The 26,469-nt window shown below is 50.7% G+C and overlaps 7 protein-coding genes across 7 annotated transcripts; 3 read left to right on the forward strand and 4 right to left on the reverse strand.

Annotated features, from left to right (window-relative positions):
* Window positions 1-2,883: 2,883 nt before the first annotated feature.
* Window positions 2,884-4,057, reverse strand: Triagg1_4337 (uncharacterized protein; the record flags this gene model as incomplete). The annotated part of the gene is made up of 4 exons (XM_062898729.1): window positions 2,884-3,229; window positions 3,315-3,382; window positions 3,466-3,656; window positions 3,748-4,057. The coding sequence occupies 4 exons, from the start codon at window positions 4,055-4,057 to the stop codon at window positions 2,884-2,886; spliced, it is 915 nt and encodes a 304-aa protein (XP_062756844.1).
* A 2,263-nt stretch (window positions 4,058-6,320) lies between these two features.
* On the forward strand, window positions 6,321-7,340 carry Triagg1_4338 (CAZyme family GT32; the record flags this gene model as incomplete). The annotated part of the gene is made up of 1 exon (XM_062898730.1): window positions 6,321-7,340. The coding sequence occupies one exon, from the start codon at window positions 6,321-6,323 to the stop codon at window positions 7,338-7,340; it is 1,020 nt and encodes a 339-aa protein (XP_062756845.1).
* Window positions 7,341-8,880: 1,540 nt separating this feature from the next.
* Triagg1_4339 (uncharacterized protein) lies at window positions 8,881-10,429 on the forward strand (the record flags this gene model as incomplete). Its single annotated transcript, XM_062898732.1, has 4 exons — window positions 8,881-9,073; window positions 9,194-9,588; window positions 9,666-10,186; window positions 10,240-10,429. 4 exons carry the CDS (start codon window positions 8,881-8,883, stop codon window positions 10,427-10,429), a joined length of 1,299 nt encoding a protein of 432 aa, XP_062756846.1.
* Window positions 10,430-11,072: 643 nt separating this feature from the next.
* Triagg1_4340 (uncharacterized protein) lies at window positions 11,073-11,903 on the reverse strand (the record flags this gene model as incomplete). The annotated part of the gene is made up of 1 exon (XM_062898733.1): window positions 11,073-11,903. The coding sequence occupies one exon, from the start codon at window positions 11,901-11,903 to the stop codon at window positions 11,073-11,075; it is 831 nt and encodes a 276-aa protein (XP_062756847.1).
* Window positions 11,904-14,724: 2,821 nt separating this feature from the next.
* Window positions 14,725-15,741, forward strand: Triagg1_4341 (uncharacterized protein; the record flags this gene model as incomplete). Its single annotated transcript, XM_062898734.1, has 5 exons — window positions 14,725-14,898; window positions 14,947-15,019; window positions 15,077-15,193; window positions 15,252-15,394; window positions 15,448-15,741. The coding sequence occupies 5 exons, from the start codon at window positions 14,725-14,727 to the stop codon at window positions 15,739-15,741; spliced, it is 801 nt and encodes a 266-aa protein (XP_062756848.1).
* Window positions 15,742-16,064: 323 nt separating this feature from the next.
* Window positions 16,065-16,441, reverse strand: Triagg1_4342 (uncharacterized protein; the record flags this gene model as incomplete). Its single annotated transcript, XM_062898735.1, has 2 exons — window positions 16,065-16,110; window positions 16,155-16,441. The coding sequence occupies 2 exons, from the start codon at window positions 16,439-16,441 to the stop codon at window positions 16,065-16,067; spliced, it is 333 nt and encodes a 110-aa protein (XP_062756849.1).
* A 2,047-nt stretch (window positions 16,442-18,488) lies between these two features.
* Window positions 18,489-21,803, reverse strand: Triagg1_4343 (uncharacterized protein; the record flags this gene model as incomplete). The annotated part of the gene is made up of 2 exons (XM_062898736.1): window positions 18,489-19,292; window positions 19,344-21,803. The coding sequence occupies 2 exons, from the start codon at window positions 21,801-21,803 to the stop codon at window positions 18,489-18,491; spliced, it is 3,264 nt and encodes a 1,087-aa protein (XP_062756850.1).
* Between the last annotated feature and the right edge of the window lie 4,666 nt (window positions 21,804-26,469).

Here is a 26,469-nt window from a genome sequence, read left to right on the forward strand (position 1 = left end):
CCAGCCGCAGTATGTGAAAAATGCATATAGAAGGATAGAAAGGCGAACTGTCCAGAAACCACAGAACAAAGCTGTATTTCACGCGTCTAGTGAGGTTTTATACTCATTTACTGTACATTTTCAAAGTCCTTCTCTTTCCTGTGGTATTACAATGTTGCGAGAGCAACGGGAATTTCATTCTGCGATATCTCAGCAGCGTCAATTTATTCAACTGTAATATTGACCGAGGGAGTTGTTGTCCTCGAGAGAAAATATTGTACGAAGCAGGTGACATGAATTCTGTGAGCGCATTCTTCCAAGCGTAACTTTTATCGTTGATAGAATTGCATTCTGAATGCATCTAGAACGTTTAACTACAAGGAGACAAATCATCGCAAGACTGTCGTTACCTCAGCCCGTAGAAAGTTCTGGAGATGTCGTATTCACGTCAGAGCACTGTCATTCTCCCTGGCTGACAAATTACAGTCTGTACTTGATCGTCGATGCACTCACGCATGATCACCGTGCTGAGAAGCCGCCAAGATTTGATGTATACCTAAGTGATATTTCCTGTTTACAAAACTTGATAATAACATGAGACTTTTTACTCATGTTAGTTACCGCAATAAGCTACCCCTTTAATGAGTACAGCAATTCTACCGCTTTGACATTGTACTGATACATCTCGTCTACCCCCATCTAAACAAAAGTACCCCGTTTCACTATCACAACCCCTATAATCATAACCATTCAGCTCTGCATCTGTGGGGAGGGCGATTGCTAAATTTACCTAGAGGCTTTACTGTAGATGGACATAATATGCCTTGGTGCTGATGCTTGGCTTGGTGCCCGAGATGAAGCCCGACCTTATCAATGCTCGCATTGTGATCAATGTTGAGTTCCCTGATGGATCATTCTTTAACTTTTCACACACACAGTCTTGTCAAAAGGGTCATATACGCTTGTACTTTTTGAGAAATTTACAATGACACGTATACAAAGCGGATATCTATATCCAGAAGGTAGCATTCGTCTGAGATCAGTGTAGGAGTTCCGCAGCGCGTCAAGGCACCGGTTTATTTCGGACGCAGGTACCCTCCATCTGTATCCGCTCACCGTTTCAAGCTCGCCTCTTGGTTATTGATCATGATACTTTTGAATGAAGACCAGAGCCACTGGTGCTTCGAGTCAGGTGTTATTGATAATCAAAATTCTTGACTCGCACATCAAGTGAATTGTCTCAAACTACGATTTCCACACCATCTTCGTATTCACATAGTACCTCGTAGATGGTGTGAATATGATCATTGGAGAAATACCCACATGCCCCTATAATCAGACAATATTGCGTATTTTGAAGTTGATAAGAAGACACCCCAACTCAGCTCGGCACTGCCTTTCGGTATAGTGTGTTGTCAATCACTGCAGGGGTGATACCCAAAGTTAGCACCCAGTCAACTCTCTCTTGGTATTCCTATTTTAGCCAAGCTTTCTGGAACTTGACAACCTATGGCCCAAGGACACCCCTTTTAGGCTCGTAGGGCGGCGAACTTCTAGGACAGGAACTTATATGTTTTGAGACTCAACTTTCGAAGCTAAATGCCTGTGTCACTACGGTACCAAGGGGGAGGCCGCTTATCGCTTAACCTCTCAAGGCGTTGCCGCTTCTGGGGGCATCAGCATATGGGGTACGGCATCTGTCACAAATTCTTTTTTGCAATCGCGTCAGAAGCGCACTGACAATATGGGGGTCAGATGGGGACGTGGTGCGGGAAAAGTCCACCCCGTCTACGCCTTGGTTCTCAGCCTTGCCTAGCACACGATGCTGTATTTACCGACAGACGTAGCCTGATTTGGTTATATGAATCGCATATTTGCCCACCCCAGGCTACCAAAATAACCGACCTCGAGACTAGAGAGAATAAAGTCGCGACAGCTGGACGGTTGTTGAAGGCCATGGGCGTTGGGCTGAAGCAAGGCCCACAACCCTCATTTTAACCATGTCTTTGGCTTATTGGCTTACCGTCGTATTCCGTTAGCTTGCTGCGAACCCTTGTTCCAGCCCAAAAGCCAAGCATCAGCCCTTCGTTCAGCTTCAACTTTTATTATTTTGTTTTCAAGGTGGGCCCAGCCCTATTGGCTAGCGCACGACCAGAGAAGCTTGAACCGAGATGCTATTGCTCTTGGCATTTCTTCACCTGAATGTCGGTGTTTGGTCTGGAGTTTCGCTAGACTTTGGTCCAAGCTTGGCAAACGAGGAAACTTGTTTGGATTAAGAATTTTTTTTCAAATGCTCTTACCGGTAGTTGATCCATGCTCAATCAATGGCGTGCTTCTCTGGAGGAGTGGCTTTAGGAAGATCTAGAACCACGATAAGAGCGACTAAGATGCAGTCTAGTTGTATGAATGAGCAGGGTTGCATTGTATAGCTCATGCAGACCGCCAACAAGCAAATCCTCCTTCAAACTATTGCCGAGCTAACATATAACAACATTGCACGTTTCATTTTGCGTTGGCCCTTGACAACTAGAGGCTATCCTTACCGAGTCTTCCAACACCTAGTTGATTAGACAAAAAAAGGAAAAAAGAGAAAAGAGAAAAAGAAAGAGAAATAGCTGCTTGTGACTCCTCCGGGAAGGCTCGAACTTCCAACCTCCTGATTAACAGTCAGACGCGCTAGCCAATTGCGCCACAGAGGACAGGCTTTGATGCCCGCTGGGGCCGAGAGAAAGCTGCTATGAACGATTTGACTCCAGATTCGGTGTTCATGCTGGCTCATGACGCTTCTCTCAATGTCCCCTGCTCGTATTAGTGACCGGATGCGGAATTCCACCATGTCATTACAACTAGATCGGCGATCAAGCTAAACCCTTTTTTTACCATGTCAATTACTATTATTATGTATCATGATGATGATGATGCTATTTGAGTCGGTATTCTCTTGAGATCATTGAACCACACATATCGGCTGAGAATCATGTACAGGTGGCGGTCCCACGTATACTGGCTTTCATGACTGGCAAAGGCGCCGCGCGTCATGACATAACGATGCCACGAATTGGCCAACAGAGCCTTTGAGCTAACGTCTGGGCTCGCTTTTGAGGACGGATAAAACACCGCGGAAATGATTCGCCAGGTGAAGGATAGCGCTGTCAATGGCAGGTCGAAGAGGAAAGTATATTTCCTGAGAACTGCCGTAGTGACAAGCTTGTATGCTGGAGGAGCATCTTTGCCACTCAACACATATTCACTATAAGACCATGAGGAGTCAGTGCAAGTTCAAGCAGATGGATTGCGTTACATCGCCCAGGATACAATGCAAGGGAGTGGCGTACCTCACGGCTGCACTGACAGCTCTGTGGTTGATGTGTCCAGACACACCACCCTCGTCAAAGGTAATGATCTATGCGGTTTGTTCATGTACGTCAGCATCCCACAGTACGTCGAGCTAAGCTCGTGAAAGAGAGGGGGAGAAAGGGGTCCTACGGCGTCAACCTCCCACTTCTTGACATACTCCCTCACGATGGCCTGGATGAGGTTGGTATCCCACCACTTCCGGGGATTGTCTTGGAGGCTAGGGTGGTTCAATGCCTCGCATCTCGATGGGTTGATACCCAAGGCTTGACATGAGCCTTTCAGCTCTAGCTTGCGTGTCTCGCCTTTGCCATAGTTGTTTCCTAAATAGTTGCACACGTCGCAAGTGACGATTGTCTTAGCATAGCCTCGTCTAATGCGGGGAAAACGGAGCCAAGAGGAAGACAAACTAACCGGTCGACATGACTAGCAACCCGCCATTGATAGCACGGTTCCTATCGAGGATGCCCAGGATGGTGGGCGAGAAAAAAAGGCACTCATCGTCGGGGTGTGCCGTCACCACCAAGAGGTTCTTTGACCGTAGCAGCTCCGGCGGCAGCAGGCGTGCATCACTACCAACGATATAGGCGAGGAACCATTGTAAGACAATAGGGATGACGAGTATGACGATGGCCACCCGAAGCAAGGTGCGGCGTCGGCTTCGCGTGCCCACAAGCCAATAGCAAGCCCTGAAGACTCTGGTATCGCGGATTTTGCGCGCCATGGCCAGCACGTGCCGTGACAAAAATAAAACACAAAAAAGTCACGAGGGAAACGAGAGGAAGAAGGAAAGGGAAAACAAGGGACTGTTTAAGCCGCTTAGAGCGGGACTCGCGAGTTGAAAATGTCAAAGGCAGCCCAGGCTTGTCAGTGCCCAAACGTTCCAGCTCCTAGTTTGAAGATGTAAGACTGATGAGTAAACTGTGCCGAACTGGGCCAGAACCGACGTGGCATTGGGGACCCGGAAACGAAATAGCTACAGCATACGAGTACATGTACACAAGCACCGCCTCATGGCTTATTCGTTCTGGAACCAGGCTGGCTCGCCGCCACAAAAAGCTTGACTGCGGCTTTGGCCCAAGCCTGAGCTGTGGGTTACAAGAGCCAGGATCTGATTTCAGAGCGTGCCAATTCGCTGGGGGGCGTGCCACAGCGGCGTTGTACCGCAACAGTGCAACAGAATTAGCAATGACAAATGGAGTTTGGAACTTTGAGCGTGGTAAGGCATGGCATTTTAGCTCGCCAGACCCGCCTGATCCCTGTCAAACCAGTGATGACACTTGCAGGCTTTGATACCTATATTGATATAACGGCACCGGGTACTTGTCCCATTGGACTCGTACCTGCTTCGTACTAGCATGACATGGACCCTGTTGAAAAGTACGAGTACAGGTAGTCTTCGGGTACCAGTCTCTTGAGGCTCTTTTGCACGCTTCCCTCGTGTAACAGTTTGTTGCAAAAGCTGAAGCCGAGACGACGATACAGCCTCCCCCCCACCCTGAGACAAGCGTCTTTTTCACATGGTCGAACTCGCCAAGACAAGACATGGTTCGCCTTTTTAAAATCAACATTCGTATTATAAGCGTATTCAGCCGAGCCCCAAGTACCGTACCCGTCTGTATGTACAAGGCATGTGTCGAGCTTTTTCATTCCAGGAAAGCCAAGCCTGCGTTCCGGCCAAGACCGCCACCACCCCATGCCGAGATGCCGAAATCTGCACAGCTCCAAGCTCCAATTCGGCAATGATGTTGCATGAGGTGAGCGAAAGAGGGTCCGCGTCCCGGGTCGGTACGTGTAATTGCTGCGACGGCCTTACGCTGGTGCTGCTTGGCGGGACTCGCCCTGCGTGGTTTTGACACGCCGCGCGCTTGCTAGGGCTTATTTGGCAGCCCTACAACGAACGAACGAGTGTTTATTTCATGCGCATGGCTTGTTACCTTGACCTCGTCTTTTTGGGGGCAAATTTAAGCTGCTGATGGGCAATAAGCGATGGGGGTTAGCGTGGCTTCATCATGTCACTCTGACGGGCCAATCCCACGAATGGGCATATCGTGGCGCGCACAGGGTTGACAAAGGATACAAGGCCTTGACACTCTCGCCCTGACTCGCTCAGCTTCTCCATCTCGCCAGTACACATGGTTCATCTAATAGACGAGAGCCCTTGGCCATCACGCTCGTCTCGAAAATATATTCTTGATTGGTAGAAGCGTTCATGTATGTCCCCTGACAACACTTATCAACCAAGTAGACGAGTTACTCCTAGTCCTAGTCCGTAATCACTGTCGAGACAACTCATACTCGTAACTGAGCTGTGATCTCATGTTTCAGCATCTGTCTTTGAGTTCTCTCCATTTGAATAGTACGTACTGTACTGCCACGGCATTAATTTGTCGAACTCTTCTCAGGGTTGACGCCGTACAGGGGAAAGGGAGTGGAGGGGTGTAGGATTGGCCCGTAATCACGGGTACGGTTAGCGATCCACGCCAGCTCTTTCGTACTTGGTGTCTTGGCTGTGGGTGCCAGCTCCTTTTTGCAAGGTGTGCATTGTCCAATGACGCGCTACTGAGATTCAATGAGTGGAACGGGGGCTATGTCAGAATCAGAGCGGAAGTGCGAGAGGGCCCCGACTTTGGTTGGATGAGCTAAATCGAGTAATGGTGTTGAGAGGGCTCTTGTTCCTCAGATTCAACGCCGCTACTCCAGTTTGAAAACCAGAGCAACTCCCTCCTTTTTTACCCACACGCCTCTCTACCTTGACACAAAACATGTTCAACTAAACTTTAATGTTCAAATAATGCTCCTATTCTTCTAATTCTCTCTTTTTCCTGGCGTGTTACAACTCGATCAAAAACCTCACCATCGCTCTTTTTACCCTTTTCCTTCTCTCCTTCTTGGAGCCGAGACACATTCCAGTCACTCATCCATTTGTCTCTCCCCCCCTTTCCTTCCTCTCCATCTCCCAACGCTAGTTGTCTAGCATTGGCATCATGATTAAACTGCGCGACTCCGGAACTGCCAACGACAAAATCGAAAGAAGAGCGCGAACCTTTCTTTGGTTAGCGATCCTGAGCTTCTTCTCAGCCGTCTTCTGCTTCCGCCATCTCCTCTACACCTCATGGACGCTGGCCGCCCTCCCACTCCACTGGCGAGCCCATCGCGATAGCTTCCTCCTCTCACAAGAACGAGATGGCTTCGACGTCACATTTTCCAACTACAGCAGAAACCAGCTCTCGGCGTCCCCCTTTGAGGACCTCGTGCCCCCCGTCTTACACCACATCGCCCTCGGCAGACATGGCACGCAATGGAGGACAGAGTGGAAGGAGACGGTTCAGAGCTGCATCGACATCCACCCCGGCTGGGAAACTCACGTGTGGACAGACGACACCGCCGCTCAATTCGTCGAGGACAAGTTCCCCGACCTCAAGGAGATGTGGGACAGTTACACGTACCCCGTTGAACGAATCGACGCTCTCCGCTACATGCTTCTCTACGAATACGGCGGCGTGGTGCTGGACATGGACCTCAAATGCACCCGCGCTCTCGGCCCTCTTCGACGATTCGACTTCGTGGCGCCTGAAGCTCATCCTGTCGGCTTCTCCGTCGGTTTCATGATGTCCAGCAGGCGCAATAGCTTCGTCGGCGATATTGTCAACAACCTGGCCACTTACAACAAGCACTGGCTGGGCCTCCCCTACGCGACTGTCATGTTCAGCACGGGCTGCCACTATGCTTCGGTCATCCACGCCGCCCAACCTGACCGGAGCAGCCTGAAGATCCTGCCCGGACCACTGCACAGCCTCAACGGGCGGGTAACAACCCCCATATTCGAGCATCTGGGAAGCTCATCCTGGCACTCGTACGACGCTAGATTCATCACGTCGCTGGGCCGGAGGCTGCACCAGGTTGTCTTCTTCTTCGTGGGCGTCGCAGTGGCCCTGTTGGTCAGGAGGAGATTAATTGTGCGGCGGGTATGGTGCAATTGCATGGGAGATCGGTCACTCGTATAACAAACACAAATCACAAATCACGGACACACAGCACACACAAGGTGCACATAAGGGCAACGGGAACAACACACGCGAGGGTTATGTAGGGTCCAGAAGGAAAGGACCTCCCGCGTTTTTCTTTTTTTTTCTTCTTTTCTTTTCTCTTATTACTTCTCATGTTTCACCATGTACATCTATAGTTTGGTCAGTGTAGCTTCAGTAATACCCGTTAATAGAGCCTTGGAATATTTTTTCTTGTTCAACTCTATTCAATTCAGCCTCCAATAGTTCGATTCACAGTGACACAAGATCCTATCATCACGGTAAGACACTGGGTAGTCGTCATCTCAGAGAGTCAGTATGGCATCAATAGTTAGTTCCGACGGAGATCGAGCCCATACAATCATAAAAAAAGAGTGACCACAGTAAAGGCAAACCACAGGTACCCGGTACTCAGACGAGACTCGGGATACATGGCATGGCTAAGCTTTTTGGATCTGCAGTGCCAAGCTTTTTCGAATCTGGAGCTAAGCACACAAGTCTCTCGCAAGTCGAGACTCTGCCGGGACGCGGCCTGAAAGTGCCTTGGGCGATACTTGGCACGAGGAGCTACTATACCTTGGCACTACTTTGGTACTGCTACCTTGGCGCTACCTGGCAGCTGCGCTTGGGGGCAAGAGCTAGTCGCCGTATCGATGCCTGGTCGGGACTAGGCGAGCCCGCGCAGCAAATGGCATTGCGCAGGTGCCATCCAGGCTCCTTCCCGCGGACGCCCCAGGCCGAAGGGAAGGTGCGGCAGACTGATGAGTTTTCCAGCGGAAGGTACCAGGTGGGTGGTGTGTACGGTACCCAGGTACACGAGTTTCTGCCTCGTCTTTGTCCCTCCTCCTCCTTTTCCTTTCTCCCCTTCTCTTCCTCCTCCTCCTCCACGCCTCTTTTCCAACTCGATCGACTCCATCCGTCCAATGCCGTTCCGCATCATCTTTACGTACAAAGTGCCGCCCGTCCTTCCAGCTTCTCCAGCGCCCCGGCTCGGCTGCGCTGCGCCACTGTTGGCGCCCAAACTACTGTAGTTGCTACGACAGCCGCAGCTTCGGGCCACCGATCCAGGGCTTACCGGTGCCAGTAGCCGAATGAAGACCCCCCCTGCCAGCTCGGAGAAGGGCCGAGAACCACAGTCTGGCCCCTGATTTATTGGTGTTCTGGCGGTGCTTGTAAGAATCTGCGACGTGTTGGATTTTGGCCTTGCTCTCTCTGGCTCGTGGCTTGTGCTCTGCCTTGGTCAAAGCACCCTCTGAGCCTCGCCGGTTCCAGAACAAACGACTGCTCGTGCCTGTCATCCTGTCAAAAACAGACAGTCGTCTAAATTGTCTCGTATCTCGTGCTTGCTTGCTGCAAGTTGTCGGGTTCCCCCCCGCGAAGGGACTAACTCGTTTGAGCCCGTGAGCCTTGACTGCACGTGTACTATCGCCAGTTTGCTGTGCTCGGAGTTACAGCGTCTTTACGAAAGACGCACGCATGCCCGCGCGTCACAGGTCATTTGATTTGTGCCCATAAGCCAATGTTGTTCCCCCATAGTCTGTTGCGCCGGCGGCTGCGGCTCATGCTGCTGTCCGCCCTGGCCTTTGCAGCGGCATTCTGGCTTCTCTCGGGCGGCCAGCGGAGGGAAACCCCCCAGTTTGACGCCCGGCTGCTGGAACAACAGTATCCTTTAGTATGGAAGCACATTCACTCATTCAATGGAGTTGGAGGAGGTAAGTCGCTGTTAACTTTGTGGCGTTCGGGACTGGTGGCATGACATAACCCGAGTCAAATTCAAAACCACAAAGGTGGTAACTTTTCTACGAGAGTTTGCTGCTGACATCAACACCAAGCGTGGTACATTCCTCCGAGCTGGCTCGCCGACGACCAGACGCCGCCAGCAGACATTGTCGAGGCCGCAAGTCTGGCGTCCACGGCCGCCCTCTTTGCACGCGAACGGCAGGTGGCCTTTTCCAACATTCCACTTCTGATGCACCAGACTGGAGCTTCGTCCAAGGTCAACACTTGGAAGCCTGATGTCGTCCCATGGGTCGAGCGGTGGCTTGAGTATTCCACGTCTCCCAGCAACAGTGAGCCCATGGCGTACTTCTTTTGGGACGACGAGGGAATCGCCGTGCTCATGGATAAGTATGATCAGGGGTTTGTCGAGGATTTCAACGCAATCTTCACTCCGGTCGAGAGGGCAGACATCTTCCGCATCGTAACGTGCCTATACTTTGGAGGAATTGTACGTATCGCTCTTGACGAGGCTGCGAGCCGTATTCTGCCTATTCTTGAAATTCAATCCCCTCTAACCCACTGTAGTATGCCGACATTGACACAGAACCTCTCCGACACCCGGCGGATTGGGTCGGCCCGTCAGATCTTGCTCGATGGATTGATGATATCACTGGGAAAAGCTACGGCTTCAAGAAACCCGAAGAGGAGGCTGCTTCGCCTTCCGCCAATGGCAAACAGCCCGTTAACCTTATCTGGGGGCTTGAGGCTGACACAGATCCAAATACAAACACCTATTGGCGCATGGGATACACGTATCCGATCCAGCTTACTCAATGGGCGCTGGCGTCTGCTCCTGGGCACCCGGCTCTGAAGCAGTTCATGGACAATCTTTATGCCGAGGTGCTCCTGGAAAAGAATGCGACTACGAATGACCCCAACAGGGCCGACCCTCTCACACGAACCGGCCCTGCTGCTGTCACGCTGGCTACTCTTTTGTGGCTGGAGCATGACAATGGATTTCGGTGGAACGCCCTCACTGGGCTGAAAGACGGAGGCAAAACGAAGCTCGTGGCAGATGCTTTGATTTTGCCAATCACTGGCTTCAGGTAAATAGCGTTTACGCTTGGGCATTTGTCGTGGGGACTGACACGTTTTACAGCCCCGGTCGCGGATCCTACGGAAACATGGGTTCGAAGCCTATTACGGATCCAGATGCCCGGCTTGTCCATCATGCCTTGGGCTCATGGAGGAAATTCGATCTGCTAGTCGAGTATGGCAAGTTTTGTCGCACAGTATTTGGACTTTGCAAAGACTGGACCAAAGTCCCGACGCCACAGAGCGGATTATAGTTCCACCCCTATATCCAGATTCCGGGGCATCTTGAGCCTCATCGACGACATTACGCTGCACGACTCATACTTGATATATAATTCTTTAATACGCCATCATTGCCCGGTCCCTGCGACTTTTGGAGTACATAACTCTGCTTTAGTCGCCATATAATCGATATCTCGATTTTCGGTCAAACATTCTTGTACGATACGCATCAGAGACGAGACGAGACGACACTTTCACGCTTTCATACTTGTATCATTATATTGCATAGCTGTGATTTAACCAGTCATTATTTCGACATGAGCAAACAGACGCTATCTCTGTCGACGAATACTGTACTTTGATAATAATCCTAAAGTGTTAATTCTTCATTTAGCTTTACAAAGCCCCCTGTTTTTATTATACCATGCCCTCTACCTCATTGCTCATGAGCTTTTATTCACTGCAGTATAGAGTGCAGTGGAATAATGAGATAGGGTTAACTATAATACTCATAAATATGGCCAGTCTTGGCATTATTACTTAGCACAAGATACTTAATATCTGCTATTTAGCACAAGGAGTAGGTTTTGCTTATCCAGTCAAACGACCTGCCCAGTTTTGTAACATTCAATTGTTGTTGATTAGAGTGATCAAACAAAAAGTCTGATAGTCCCATCACACTAGAGTAATATCGGTTCCCCAAACCCGCAACGCATCGTATGCTAGTCTGTTTGGCCGCCTGCCCAATTTATGCATATCTCCATCCTGTAAAGGTCGTCGGGATCCCGCAACTCCATATGCCTCTGCGTCAGGATCACCTGAAATCTTCAAAGCCTGCCTCATCAAAGGAGTACATTTCTTCCGCAGAACAAACCCGTCAACGAAGCCAGCTCGCCGGTACTGCTCACCGTCTCCCGTCTTCTTGACAATGAGGCCGAATCGGTGTTCCATGAAACCATATTCAAGGATAAATGGTAGCCGAGTTAAGAAGACTACGAAGAGTTGGTCGAGAGGGGCGCCCTCGTGTGGGTTGTCGAATCCGCCCTCCAGCCAAGCCTCTATTGTTTCGTGCGGGCACTCCCGCCGCACCCCGATTGTTTTGTCCGTAAAAGATGATCTCGGTGGGGTCACGCCAAAGTGAACAACGAGAGTTGGTGGTGAACTCTGGCGAGGCTCTAGAGATGTGATTGGAAACAGAGGCGCATTGATGCGTAACCCTCCTCCCTTGAGACGTCCGTGTTGATCCAAGTGCAGAAGGTCTAGCGAATGGCTCACATATTCCGCCAGTGGCTCAAAATCGGACATGTTTGCGGACCAGCGGGCTCGTTTGTACCAGCTGTATATAGGGAACCGGACTGTTCTAGCGACGGATGCCGAAGACCATGACGGAGAGATGTACTCTTCGAGCTCTTTTGACTTTTCGGCTCCTTGACTGCCGCACCAAGCTAGACCCTCGATTAGGCCATTCTTCTTTGTGATGAATCGTCCGGTATAGTCCTCAACCATTTTATACCAGTCGACACAATTCACATCCTTGTCTCTTATACAACGCTCCCTACAAGTACGTGCAAGGACTGACGCCGGTATGTTAGCCGTCTTGCAGATCCGCTCTAGATGGCTATTGCCATGCAGCGCTGTGTCGCCCTCTTCTCTCACGCTCATTTTCTAGCATTCCCACATGATTTGCTGGGATCCATAAGACAGCATTCTTCGAGGCAAATCTTTCTCCTGCAGGCACCAAGCGCGCTTACTTAGAGGTTCCCGGGAAACGAGGTCGACATGATCTTCATCCGTCTCTGTGGGTAGGAGTTGTAAGGCCAAAGTTGTACCTTGGTCCGACGGTGTAAGTGTAACCACATCCTGCTAATGGCGCGTGTGAAGAAATCCCTGAGCGTCAGACTCGCCACACGCAGCGCCAAGGACGAAATAGGCGTCTCGATATATTGAAGCCATCTTGGCGAATTCTATCTGCCGGTCGTGCGGGTCATCCTGGACTATACATAGAGAGTCGATCCAGAGATATCGCACGCTCAGGTGTTTTACAACATTCACAGCATCCCTGAATGTCGGCGGCAGTTCAGATATCTTGATTCCACGCCTTTGCTTTGGTGAAGTTGACCGAGTTGTACACTGATTCGGGCCTGTGCCCCAGCAATGGCTGAGGGCAACATAGCGACCCTCTGTGCTGTGTTTAAACTCCTGCAGCTCTTTAAGCAAAACATGCGTAGAACCAGCAGGGTCAGATATAAGAAGCCAGCTGGCAGCTGAGCAGACTCAGCAACACAAGACTGGTGGTTATCGTTACAGATCTTTGACTAAGTGCGAGATATCTGAACAGCTTGAACGGATAAAGGATCTTGACCAGCCAAGCGACCCTACGACACAGAACTATTAGAGTCTGCGAATATGTCAGTGCTAGAGCCTCTATAATACATTCGGCGGAGGTACGAACCGGCATCTACAATTCTAAATCGAGCACATAACGCCCCACGGCCGTCTGAAGAAGTTTTAACCCCCACACGGCATCTGATTGTCAGTATGAACTGCACTTTATGGCGGCCGTTGTCTGAGCGATTGATCTTCTCGACATCCACTTCAACCTCTCCATTGAGATATACATCGATGGTCGCAATGTCATCATAGAGATCTTCTGGTGGATCTTCTAGGGGAACGAGGAATTCTGTAGGTCACTCTTGATGATTTCAGGCCGATATTCTCACCAACCTTTCATGACGAAAGCGCAGAGGTTGCAGCTACCTGAAGACTCATGAATTCCTTTGAGATGAGCGTGCCAGTTGCTGATGGAGCATGATGAAAGCTGATCTCCATTCGAGTCATGGTCAGACAAACTGAGTTTAGCACCGTAGACGCCAAAGGCCTTGCACCTATCGCACAAGGCCACATCTGCACGCTTTATATGTCAGAAGAGGTAGACTTGGAAGATGAAAAGAGGCGCAAATGCTCTGAGGTTTGGCGGAATTACGGAGGAGGATTCTTATGGCGTATACGGAGTAGACTACCACCGTATTATATCCCGTCTTAAGGAATATATCCCGTCTCGAGGAAATCTGATTGGACGTTGCCTCGCCTGCCTCTCATCGGCCCGGTATCCCCCGCCTGATTTACGCCCGGGATGAGGGTGATACAAACATTGGCAAAGATCGGCCAAATGCAACCGGGTCGCCTTTTCCGTCTACCATAGCAATAGCATTCTTTCGCGTGTACTCCCCCGGTGGATGGTATAGGGTGATATCCTCAAATGTGAGGCAAAAGTTCGTTCGTCTTGCCAAGTTGAAACCCATTTACACAGGGCTTGACGGTATGGAGATAAGTAAATGCCGTATACAAGTCACTGACGCGGTGTCTGGGTGTAATCGGGCGTTGAGATGGCGCTTGCCCCCACGTAATCGAAGTCTGGGGTTTCCGCGAGTATTCTCGGCTCTATCCCTCGTCATATAGCCAAGAGTTGAAGAAAGATACAAGGCCCTTTGCGTGTACGGCGTTGAAGATTTATCATTATTGCGTCACGCGTAAGATAACCCTAAAGGTATGGCAGATTAAAGCCTGAGAACAATAGAGGTATACCCTTCTCCATCCTTCGATTTGGCCCCCTTTTGCATTGCAGGCGAAAGAAGTTACTGGTGATATGGCAACCCTGAGTGATAAGTTTATGTTTCTAACCTGTATAGGCTGAAATAACAAGCTGTTGGATGATGCCAATGAATTATACTGAATATGAATACAAATGGACGTGCGTTGGACGCCAATGATAGAAACATCTTGAATACTATTCCTACAGCTAATATTCATTACATCTCATTGCTCAAATACAACAAAATAACCCACTCACCCTAGACTTTGTTGTCATATTAATAAATCAACCTACTCTGGAGCGGTAGTTCCCGTAACGGCTTGACAGGCTGGGTTTCTAGTCAAATACCTGCGTATTAGTGAGGCGTATTCAAAAGCGTGTTCTATGGCTTTGCGTATTAGCAACAATACTCCATACAGCTGATTACCAAGAGTGATGCTGATTAAGTACATAACTGCCGAACATACAAGACTCCAGTATCCACTCGTAACATCAACCCTCCTTGCCCTGTTGTAAGAACCGGATTTATGGTAACAGGTCTAGCATTGTTGAAAGCATACTAACTAGCATAGTAAGTAAGTCTAATAAGTAAGCAGTCTGGTTTTACAAATCAGATATGCTGTTTCTATTTCCGATATTTAAACAGACAACTTATTCAACGTTGTTACGATAACTCATTCAAAGTTGTTACAATACCTTCCATCACACTACGACGCAAAATAATCGATATTCATCATGTCCAAAGTATTGACAGTATTCGGCGCCACTGGCAACCAAGGCGGTGCGGTTATCCAATCCATTCTACAACATGCGTCGTTCTCGAAAGAATACAAACTCCGGGGTGTGACTCGATCTTTGGAGAATGATCGATCAGTGGAACTGGTTCGACAAGGAGTCCAGATGGTTCAGGTATGGAGCCTGTGTATTCAGTGTCATCAGAGTATCTAACGTGAAAAGGCCGACATGAACGATGAAGCAGCAGTACGAAAAGCCATCGAAGGGTCTGACGTCGTGTTTGCCATGACAAATTGTCAGTCACATCATATCCACCGGGCTGAGAATACTTACCATGCTCATACATAGACAGTCTGGGTGTCTCGATCCGCGGAAGTTGAGATAGCACAGGGTAAATACATTGCAGACGCCTGCAAGTCTTTTGGTGTTGAGTTACTCTTCTGGTCTACGCTCTGCAATGCAACCTCAGGTCAGTAAGCTGTAACAGGTTTATATATTATTCTGCATGTAGCCAACGCCGAGCATAGTCAGCGGCGGAAAGCTTGTGAATGTTCGCCATTTCGATTCCAAAGCAGTAGTGGAAGGCTACATTCGCTCGATTGGTATTCCCGCGGTATTCCTAAACTTCGGCTGCTTCATGTCGAACCTGAAAATATTTATGCTGTCAGAGGTGCGCACCAACGAACTAATACCTGAACTTGTGCTTTTTACTAAGAAATATAGACGAGCGATGGGTATACTATGAGGAGTCCACTACTTGAAACAACAGAGATTCCTTGGATAGATGTTGTGAGTGACACGGGAAAATGGGTCATTGCTTCTCTCTTGAAGAGATCGGAAGCATTGGGACAGCACTTTGTACTGGCAGTGGGATGGTATACGGTCAAAGAGCTTTGCGAGACTTTCTTGAGAGTTACGGGCAAGACTTTGAAACATGAGCATGTGTCTGATGCTGAATATGCTGCTTCCGTGGGGCAAGGAGATTTCCGAGGCTTTTCAGCTGCTGCGAGACTTTGAGTATTTCGGTCCATCAGCCAAGGAGAGATCAGTGGAGGCGACTCAAGTAAGGACCCATCTAGTTCCGAGGGTGTCTTTCTATTTGTACTGATTTTGATGATACTTTAGTTCCTATTCGACAGACCTACGACGCTGGAAGAGTACATCCGTAACTCAGGACCTTGGTAGCCGGAGCATTAGTTGAATTTATATTGACATATGTATTCGTTGACTGAGCGTCGGATTATTTAAATCGAGTATAATATAATACTCTGGTTTAGAACTACGAGGCACGATGTACTCTTTAAAGTTACACCAAAGTGAATACATGATCGAAAATACACTCAACTCGCCTCCTCCTCCTCCCTTTTCTCCGGCTTAAACCTTCCCCTGAACATACCAACAATCCCCCCCCCCTCCCAAAATTGACCCACCTCGGAAACTTTGAACACTTGAAAACATCATCAAACCACTGCTCTTCTTCTCCATCCGCCGCCGGCTTGATATCCAGCTCTCCTTTTGCAACAATAAGATCCACGTAATCGTTGCTGTGACTAAAGCATTCGACAATGTCAAATGCAGACGCCTTTATGTTGTCCACGTCTTGTTGCGTATATGTCCGCCGAAAAATCGAAATTTTGCCGCAGCCGTAGAGGTTTGCCGCCAGGTTGTCGAGCGCCGTCTCGTTGTTTGTGAGTTGGAAGAGGACGAGGCAGTGCATGTCGCTGCCGCCGAGGCGGAATTCCCATAGCTGAAAAATTGGTTCAGACGTTTCTTTTGGAGGGTGAGAGGGTTGTTTGTGTGTGTGAGAGTATGGATATGATTGTAAGTGTGTTTCAAAGTGTTGTGGCTTGATTGGAATGGGGGGGTTTATATGGTACTGCGTGAAGACTTGTTTAGATGAACGGCTTGTGTTTATTGGGCAGGGTGGTGGATGAAAAAGGCTTGTTACATGTGTTTTACCAGGCAGCAACCGCAATTTGGAAGGAAAAATAGATGTACTACGGATATTTGGATGGGGTACTTGAGAAATTGAGATTTGAGCTGGAGATTCATAGTGTGAGATGAAATATATAGAGCCAGTATATGCCTGAGTAGGCTGGTGCGTTGTTCTACAAGATAAATTAAAACATGTCAGCGTTAATATTAGTATACGTAGAATAGCTTATAAGTCACAGTGTTGTAGCCACGTAAACCAACCCCTAGGGCGAATTCGTATAAGTCTACTAATAAGCTTGCAGATATTGCAAAAGCTGCAAGATTGACGTACCCGTTATGATATTTTATTACGGACTATACCTTTCTCACTCGAAGCTCTCGTTTTGCTCGTCTACCCGTACACTTTGCTGTCTGGCATTTTCCCCAGCAACCTTACCTACAGGTAGACAATAGCAGGCCTTTCCTCTACTAAATTTCCTCAATCTCCATCCCCTTCATCTCCATTTCAGCGAGATGAAGCAGAGCCCATCCGGTATAATCCCTCTCATTCAGATCCGCGCCTTCTTGAGAGAGCTAATTCAAGACGTCATCAGCATCATTTTCAGTAATTAATTAGAACAGTCTAGCAGTGTTGCCGCCATGTCAGTCCAGTCTTACTCCGCTGGAAGATGTAAACCTCTGATACGCTGCCTACCGGAATTGTAAGTAAGGAATGTAGCTTTACCAGAGATGTAAATCTCTGCCTTTTTCTCAACAGCTTCGATTTCTTCCAGAGTCACCGTTTTAAGGCTGCCCATCGCAAGAATGCAGGGTAGTAATGCAAATACACATATACTTCACGCTCTTTTAGCGAATTCCATTCAGCGTTAAGAAATAGATCTCTAGTGTAGCACAGATTCTCAATTCGCTTTGCGTTGAATGTCTCGCCATAGAGAACAGTAACTCCTTCATCTCCATTTTAACCACAAAATCAGTCAATCCATCAGCGCACACAATCCAGCAACATCGCTCCACCGACAACCCAGCGCCACACTAAATCTCACCGTACATAACACGCTTCACCCGCCCCAACTGGAGGGAGTTTGGCAGACTTTGTGGATTAGCTAGATAGCAGGTTAGATTAGCTGGCTGATGTCTTGGGTGGGTAATTGAGTATAAGACAGTTCGCTGGAGTTGTAATATAATCCAACAGTATTTAGACAAATACTCTCTCATCCATAAACAAGCCAACCAGAAACTATCGCCTAACCTCGCTTCAGGCTGTATCCTCAGCAGATCCTTCAACTATAGCATCAGGTTCTAGTACTGGAATACAATAGCAACCTTTGTGAATTCTACCATGGTTGCAGAACACCACCAAGTCCCGGTAATACGTGCCCGACTCTACTAAAGCTACCCAGTCAAGGTGCATTTTACAAATATCACAAACATCAAAGGGATCAGAAAAAGTAAGCTCAAGCGCACATCGTCGCATCATTACTAAAAACACTATAAATAATAACTTCTAATATCCACAATCATAAAACCATGCACACATTCAAACCATCATATTCCAGCCCAGGGTATGTGTAATAACATCTCGCGGATGCGTCTTTCATCCCATCCATAAACGCCAAACCCATAAATAACCTTCACAGATGGCCATTCCCCATGTGCAAAAACATTTCCTTTATCCGATCACAGAAATAACAAAAGAAAGAAGGGGGTGTTACCCCGATAACCCGTCTATGACACCAGATGCATTTACATGATTTGCCTCGACGTTTGGTCGGAAGGCGAAAGTGGATAAATATTGTAAAAGAGAAGAATTTCAGTATGTGGCAAAAACATTATACTTGCGCTTCTTCGCGTGCGTAGTTGGAACGTGCAAGTAAAGCGCTGAGGTTGAGGTCAATGGGTGGTCTGGCGATTTCCATGCTTCGGCTGGGCATCCTCCTGCCGCCGGGGGTTCTAGGGTGAGCCACGTTGACACGCCCATTTCGGTCCAGGATTCGAGCAGGTGACTCGTCGCCGTCCGATCCGGAACCTTCATGGTCATCACCAAGTCCGTACTCAGCCAAACGGGTAAAGTAATCGGCGAGGCCATCAACGCTAGGCGTGCCGACGACGGCGTCATACTGCGGAGGCGGGGTCATGATCGGAGGGATATCGGCAGGAGTACCGTCAACGAGAATGGTCCCGGCTGGGGGCGGCGCCGTGTCGTCGTCAAAGGCGGGGGGATTGAAGCTGGGTGCTCGCAGCAAATGGATAGGCCGGCCCTGTTGTTCGGGGCCCCAGGTTGTCGGACTCGATCGACCAGTTGCTGTTTGGCCTGCCGAGGGAGCTCCAGAGTGTAGATGAACAGCTTGGGGCGGGGCAGGCATGCTATCGGCCAGCGCCTCCGGGTCTGGGAGAGTGCCGGTCGAGGAGCTGGGAGACGTCTCCATGGCAATTGTCGCCGAATCGGGGCAGCCACAAGCCGATTGATACGGAGACGGTCGGTTCATCTCACCGGTATAGGCGGGCAGAGAAGTGTTTGCCCTGGTAGCGCGGCAGTTGAGGATGGTGAGAGGAGAGTCGATGCTAATCTCGAAATGGCGGCGCTTGGTGCCTGAAGGATCATCGTGATCCAAACGGCTGATTCGCATAACAACCTGATTGAGGAATTAGTATTAGAAAGCTCGCAATTGTCGGGAAAAGCTTACCTTGATCCAGTGGAAGACGTTGACATTCTTCCAGCTGCAGTCGGGGTGGAGTCTAAGAGACTTGTTCTTGGCCATCATTTCGCAGGTCGGAATCTGGACGCTGGCTTCAATCTCGGTGGACCCCCACATGCTCTCGAGGCCGAGGTCCAAGTCGCCGAGGAGATTATCCACCGGCGCTGGCAGTGGCTCCGGAGCTTGCCTCCGCTTCAGGGCATCGTGGGCTCGCCTTCTCGAGGCGGTTTCGCGAGCAACGCGACGCTGCTCTTCCGTGAGCTCACCGCCGCGAAGGGTCACAACCTCGGAGGTGGCCCACTCTGGGGCGAGCTCCTTTCCTGCCGTCTTCTCGAGCAGCAGAATCTTTCGGCCCGGGTCTTTTCTCGTCACGCGCTTGTCGCTGGTCCAGTACTCGACCGACTCGGTGATGTAGACCTTGAGCTTGTGGACCTGGACCTTGGCCAAGGGAGTGAGCTTGAACGCAATGGGGATCTTGGCTCCGATAGGAAAGCTCTTTCCCGAAACCATAATGTCGTAGTGTAGTTGGTCTTCCCACTGGCGACTGATGGAGATGGGCTCGGACATCTCGAGCGACATCTGGTCGGGCAGTCGGATGATGGGGACTTCCTTGACACCATGCAGGTTGGGCTTGAAAGCACCGGCACGGTCAATGGTGGCGTGAAGCTCCCACTTGACGGAAGCGTACTGCAGCTTGGTGGTCTCAAGCTGGTGGTGATCGATGGGCAGCTCAAAGGAATAATCATAGACGCCGGGGTAAAAGACCTTGAATCCCTTGGCCTGGGTTTGGGTCACCACCCCGGTCTCGCCCTTGCCAAAGCTGCGAGACTGGACGTTCTGAAGAGAGAGTCGCTTGAGCTCCTTGGCCGTCAGGTTATTTCGCATCGATGCTGCCGGTGAGACGCCGGGCGAAGTGTTTAGGCCGGTGCTGCTCGAGTTTGCGGAGCCACCTTTGAGCTTGTAGGTGCACTGGTTGCCGTATTCGCTCTCCCACCCTTCGTTGAGGGCGTTGAAAAAGGTCAGGACCTGGGTTCGCAGGCTTTCCTCTTCAAACAGGTCTTGCTTGAGCGGCGGGATACCCTCAGGCCACTCCGTGCGTGCGCGGCCAACCAGCTTCAGCTGGACAGCCTTGATCTTGACGTTCTTGCTAATGGTCAGCTGCATCTTACCCCTCAGGAGGGCAGTGCCGGCGCGGTCTGTTCGGCGCTCATGGCCGTTGTGATCAAAGCCAGAAAGGAAGAGGTTGGGCTCGGCAAGGAGAATGGAGCAAGAGACTCCGCTGCCGGTAGCGACAGGCTTAATCACCTCGGTGACGACGGCGTTTACGCTTGACTTTGAGCTGCGGATGGATGTGAAGCTGTTGTGGTGACCGAGCTGATACCCGCCTAGGGGCACGACGGCTCTAGCGGTAGTCATGCTGTTGGGAGGGTAGCGGCGTTGTTGAGAAGAGCGACGGGGACGGGCTGCTGTCTGCTGGCCCGGTTGGCGGCTGTTGTGGCGGCTACGGCTGTTGCTTCTGGCACGATGCCTATGCCTCGACCTGGAGGACCTAGAAGCTGCTCTGCGCCGTGTCTTGTCCCGCGGTTGGTCACGGTGGTCACGGTGGTCACGATTGTCTCGACGGTCTCGATGTTCTCGCTTGTGAGCAGCAGCGTCGCGATCTCGGGTGGATGAAGATGAATTCTGTTGTTGCTGCTGCTGCTTTGGCTCGCGGGTCCTGCGAGAGGACGACGAGGTTGTCTCGTGAGAATGATGCGAGTGATTGCTACGGGGATGGCTGGCTCGGCTACTACGGCGAGACGTCGATTCAGGATGGTGTTCGGTAACCGGGACGGTTTGGACCTGGATACCAACAGGGTATGCGCTGTGTTGCGGAACGTCGACCGAGGACACAGAGTTGCTCGCCAGTGATTGGAACAATCGGGTCAAGGCCAAGCGGACGGGGAGCTCAGTCCTGGTGCTGGGGTGGGTTGATGTTGTAAGCCTCGAGGAAGATCTCGGGGTGCTGGGCGCGGGGCTGGCACCAGATTCGACACGGGCCCTGGACGAGCGAGGGGAGGTTCTGGTCCGCAGCTCACGAGGCACGTAGCCCGAGGGATAGCTGACGACGTGGATAGAGTGCGGCCGCGTCCTCCGGGGCCCAATGGGGGGCGTTGGGGCGCGCGAGACGGGGTCAGCCGAATCGTCTGCGGCAGTTACAGGGACGGCAGCGGCGGAAGCGTCGGCGACAGGGGCGTCCAGGCGGTACAAGATGTTCTCGTTGCTGGTGCGGACCCAGTCGTCTCGTCGGCGGCGCCTGCGATGGCGAGAGTCAGACTCGCGGGAAGCTGGCATATTGTCATCAGCGCGCTGGTTCTCGGCGGCATTGAGGTTATTGCTACGGTAGGACTCCCGTCGACGGGCTCGCGAGGATGAGGATGGTGGCTGCACTGCAGCTCCCGCTGGCATGTTTGCAATCTGGGGGAGGGGGCGGAGGGGCTTTCTCTCGGGATGGGAATCTCTCGGTCTGCTAGCCTGGACACGACCATCAAGGGCAGCCAAAGCAAGCCACTCAGACCGCCATTATCAACTGCCGAAGCAGCGCTGGTGGAGGCCAGACTGGGCGAGAGGCACAATCTGACTTGGTATGCGGCGGTGAATGGGATAGGAATAGGGCAAAGGAGGGCAAAAGCAAAACCGAGCGCCTATGCAGGGCTGACGAAAAGAGGAGAGACGGGATCGTAAGAGCTTAATGCAGCGGGGGTGGTTTGAGTACGAGCAGAGGAGGAGGAAGGGTAGCTGTGCCGAGCTGGCAGCAGAGCAAAGAGGGCAAAATGTGTCGATCTCGAGGACTAGAGTGCTTTTGTGTCTAGATTCAGGGCAACTCGCAAGGCGAATGGGTGGCAAGACACAGAGATAAGAGGGGCGACGGGACAGCGAGTGAGTCGACAAGAGGAAGCAAAACGAGCGAAGGGATGGCAAAGAAAAAAGTTTCAATTGTGTTGTCATTGGGCAGCGAGGCAAGGTTTTTCTCGTCCCGTCTCGTCGTTGCTCGTGATTATGTGAGGCGAGAGGGCGGCGATAAGATAGTCAGATGTCAACCCAAAGGAGCCAAAGGAAGCAGCTGCTCATGAAGATGCAGGCGAGCGGCCTTTGAGAGCGCCGAGCAGAATCATGAAGCCTGCAACGCCGCATCCACAAATGCAGGCTGGACACGTCGATGGGTGGTGACGTTGACGGTTGGGCAGCTCGCATCCACCTGGGAGCCCACCAGGAGCCCACTGAAGCTCGGCGAGAGCCCAATGGCATCTTGGTCAAGGGTGCAAAATGTCACGCCCAGGCACTCGCCTCAAGAGAAACAGGGTTGCAGCATTGACGGGCGAAGCGAATGGCGGCAGGATGGGCAATGGAGGCCAGAAGCCGGTGGAGGTTGCTGCACAGCGCTTGCAGGAGCCCGCCGTGGCTTGCAGTCGTGAAGAAACAAGAAGAAAGATGGGGAAAGGATTGAATTGCATTGCCAGCATGAAGAAGACGTGTGGCATGAATCAAGCCTTGATACGCCAACACAGAGAGAGACAAACCTCGGGAGCCAATGGGAAGAGCAGAGCAGAGCAGAGCAGAGCAGAGCAGAGCAGAGCAGAGCAGAGCAGAGCAGAGCAGAGCAGAGCAGAGCAGAAGCAAGAGTAACGAGTCGGACTCACCTACAGAATATTGGAGCCCGGAGACGGAAGGCAAAGAATCGGAAGAGGATACAAGGCAGACGAGAGAGAGAGAGAAAAAACCTGCTGATCGCTGCCGAGTTGTCGTACCTCGAATGGAGCAAGAGTGTTAGGCGAGACGCAGCTCTATGCGAAGCGAAGCAATGCGATGCGATGCGATGCGATGCGATGCTAGGCGAAGGGCGCTGGACAAAGGACGGATGGACCGATGGCGGATCGCGACAAGCGTTGATGAATGTAAGAGATGCGAAGATGGGCTGAGCTGAGCAATTGGATGGAAATCGTCTGCGTTGATTGGCGAATGGAATGGAATGGAATGGGCGATGCTCGTTCGTTTCGAAGAAGAGGATGGAGGGAGGGAGGAGAGTAAGAGTAAGAAAGAGATGAGGTGATGAGGAGGAGGAGAAGAAGAACCAAAGTCGCTTGAGCTGCCCAGAGAAAGAAGAAAAACAATCGCGCAACAACCAGAAACCCCAGAAAAAGCCGCGAGTCTTTACACCAGCTCGCAACGGAATAGTCCCAAAGGTTAAAGGGGTTAAAAAAGAGAATCAATCCCGGTGGCAGCGGCAAAATAAAAAAAAAGAGAAGCTGGACCAGACTGGACATCAAAATGAGGCAGCGCTGACTGTGACTTAAACAATGCACTGGCTCTTTAAACCAGCCGTGTCGGCTACGTAATGCGTCACTCGCTCGTGTCGCTGGCCTTGATTTGACCGGCTTGTTTTTGTGCTCTTTTGCTGGTTTCCTTACCCGGCCGGGCTTAGCACCGCTGGCCTAGCCCCTCGCCCGTTGCCTGATTGGGGCCAGCTCGGCAGTCATTTCCGGGGCTGATGCGAGCGGGCGGATTAGGCTCGGGTTTCTGGCGTCTGTTGGCAGTTGGCAGTGCCATGTAGCGCCTGGAACTAGGCCTGTGGGCTCGGGCTAGGCTCTGCTGGGCGCTGTAGAGGGGGAGTTGGGGGAGTCTGGTCTGCAACGGCTAGGGGGGTTGGTCACTAGTTGGTTGGTTCAGCACGGTTGGGGCAGTTCTGTAACAGCAGTGCACAGCATAGGGCTGGTGATGTCACCGCGAAAATGGAACCCGTGGGATGGATTCATTTGTCTATTATTACAACGAGTGCCGTTACAGCTACACAGATTGGATGCCAGATTTGGTGTCCGTTTGCTTTGTCAGGCTGAGCTCGGGAATCATTCCATCCTGAACGGGTGCTCTGTGCTCCATCTCCATCAGGGAATTCAGTCCCAATCCATGCTCCGATACAACATGGAACATGCCGCAGTTACAAAACACGGCAGAACCCATAGCTTCCATGTGCCTTGGCAGAACCAACGGAGCATCGCCTTCACGCCAGCAATCAAATCTACCTCAAGCTGCTAGCGCTGGCAACGAAGGATTCAAGGGGTGACAGACAGCAAAAGATGAAGAGAAGAAAAAAAAAAAACAAAACAAAACAAAAAATTGTCATCGTGATCGACGTCACCAGTCCCGGCACCCTGGTCGCTGCTTGGACCACAAAGCGCAAGGATGTGCGCGTTTCCCACGAACCCAACCAGAGCCTGCATTTCCGCGCAAGTGCGCGACATTCCCTTGCACGATGCCATTGCGCGTGTCTCAGGTACTGTCCTCATTTCTTCATGTACTATCATGCCTCATGCAAGCGTATCGCGTCTGATCTGATGCCCATCTGACGTTTCGTTTTTGCACCGCGTCATCCGTCCACATCACCTACTGACTTACACCCACAAAACACCTTCAGTCTTTACCTCGACAAATTCCCTGCACGAGGGCCGAAAGAAAGAATAACACTAAAACATCAGGAATTATAAATTAAAAAAAAAAAAAAAAAAAATCTCGACCCCCTTGCTAGTTTCTCTTCGAAAATTTGCGCGGCTAGCTCCGGGCGCAACTCCGTGTCCCATCTGCACTCCAAAATACCACCATCACCAAACCGGGCAATGCGCATATGCACTCAACTTCCCGTATTCCGTCCGTGTTTCGGCCCTCGTCTCATCTCATGCCCACAAACCACAAACCACAGCATTCCAATCGCCCGAGACGAGACACCAAAATCTTCAATTCAACTTGCCTCTCTTGTCTCAACACCACCCAAAAACAATCCAAGCTCCCATTGTTCTTCTCCATGAAATACCCTCTTACCATCCCGTTTCCGGCCACAATGTCTCACTTCTCTCCCCCCCTCCCCAATCGCCATGCTCTCCATTGTCAGCAGCTTTCAACCCAAGCTCGGAGCTTTCTTGGTATTTGAAATTTAACCCAAGACCAATAGCAGATGGCGGATTCGGCTCTCGGTTACCGTCCCGCGACCCCTCCGAAGCCCCATGTTGCCGAACCAAAACTCTCTGCCTCAATACCGAGGACGCCCAACTCCATTTCTCCCCCTTCGCCTTTTCCCCTTTTAGCACAAGCCAGCTCTCGTGTTTTATCTCTATTTTATTGATTTTCAAAAGTCTAATGGCTTCCGCCCAGTATTATTTATTATTTATTCATTATTATTTTAGACCCTCTTCACGCATCAAATCAGCGTCGTGCGCATGTCTCACCCGGGGTTCTGGCGGCCCTTGCGGCCGGCACTGCCGGGTCCTTGACACCCTCCGGATCTGCCGGCTCGGCACAAATCAAAGAGACATTCGCCCCATCTTTTCCCCCGTCCTCTTTGTTAACTCGACGCTTCCGTTCTAGAACGGGATAGACCCTGAGGCTCAGGAGATTTAGATCTCGCCAGGTGACTTTTCTGGCGGTCCCCAAACTTTGGGCAGGCCGCTCAGCCACCGGGGACGCGCGATCAAATCAGGGTGATGCTGAGTGATATTGTAGTGCCTCGTTGGCGTTCCGGGTGTACTCGGCTGGTTGTTTCTGCCCGCTGGCTTGGGTTGCAAATACATGTCTGCTACCTTGCTCTAGTTGAACGATTTGGAACTCACACGACCAACCCTGAATCAAGTAGCCCAAATCGCCACTCATGTACCGCCAATCAACTCTCAGACGCCTCGACAGATGATCTCACATTGTCCTTGGAGATGATTGATTAAGCTCTCTCGGTCGATACTGAACAAACAATGACAGAATGCTCATCTCCCCGCCCAAGCATTCGAGTTGAACGTCGTATTACGCGTCCCTATAGCTCTCCCCGTTTAGAGCTCTTCCCCTCCTTTGAGACAACCATCTCCACGCTTATCGATCGTGAATGATCTCCAGATTTATCTGACAGTCAAGCAGAGTTGTGATTCTTACGCCCACCTGCACAAGTACGTCATATCACCTCTACAGACGAACCTCTGCAAACCCGCTTCTTCCATGCAGGGAAGAAAGAGTCCCGCTCTCGCCCGGCAACTAGTTCAAGTAAACAAGAAGAAGAAAAAAATCTCCCATGTTCCAAGCATCGAAATTTTCACCTTGC

The sequence above is a fragment of the Trichoderma aggressivum genome (genome assembly GCF_033847375.1).
Source record: "Trichoderma aggressivum f. europaeum strain CBS 100526 chromosome Unknown scaffold_013, whole genome shotgun sequence".
In the NCBI taxonomy this organism is placed as follows: domain Eukaryota; kingdom Fungi; phylum Ascomycota; class Sordariomycetes; order Hypocreales; family Hypocreaceae; genus Trichoderma; species Trichoderma aggressivum.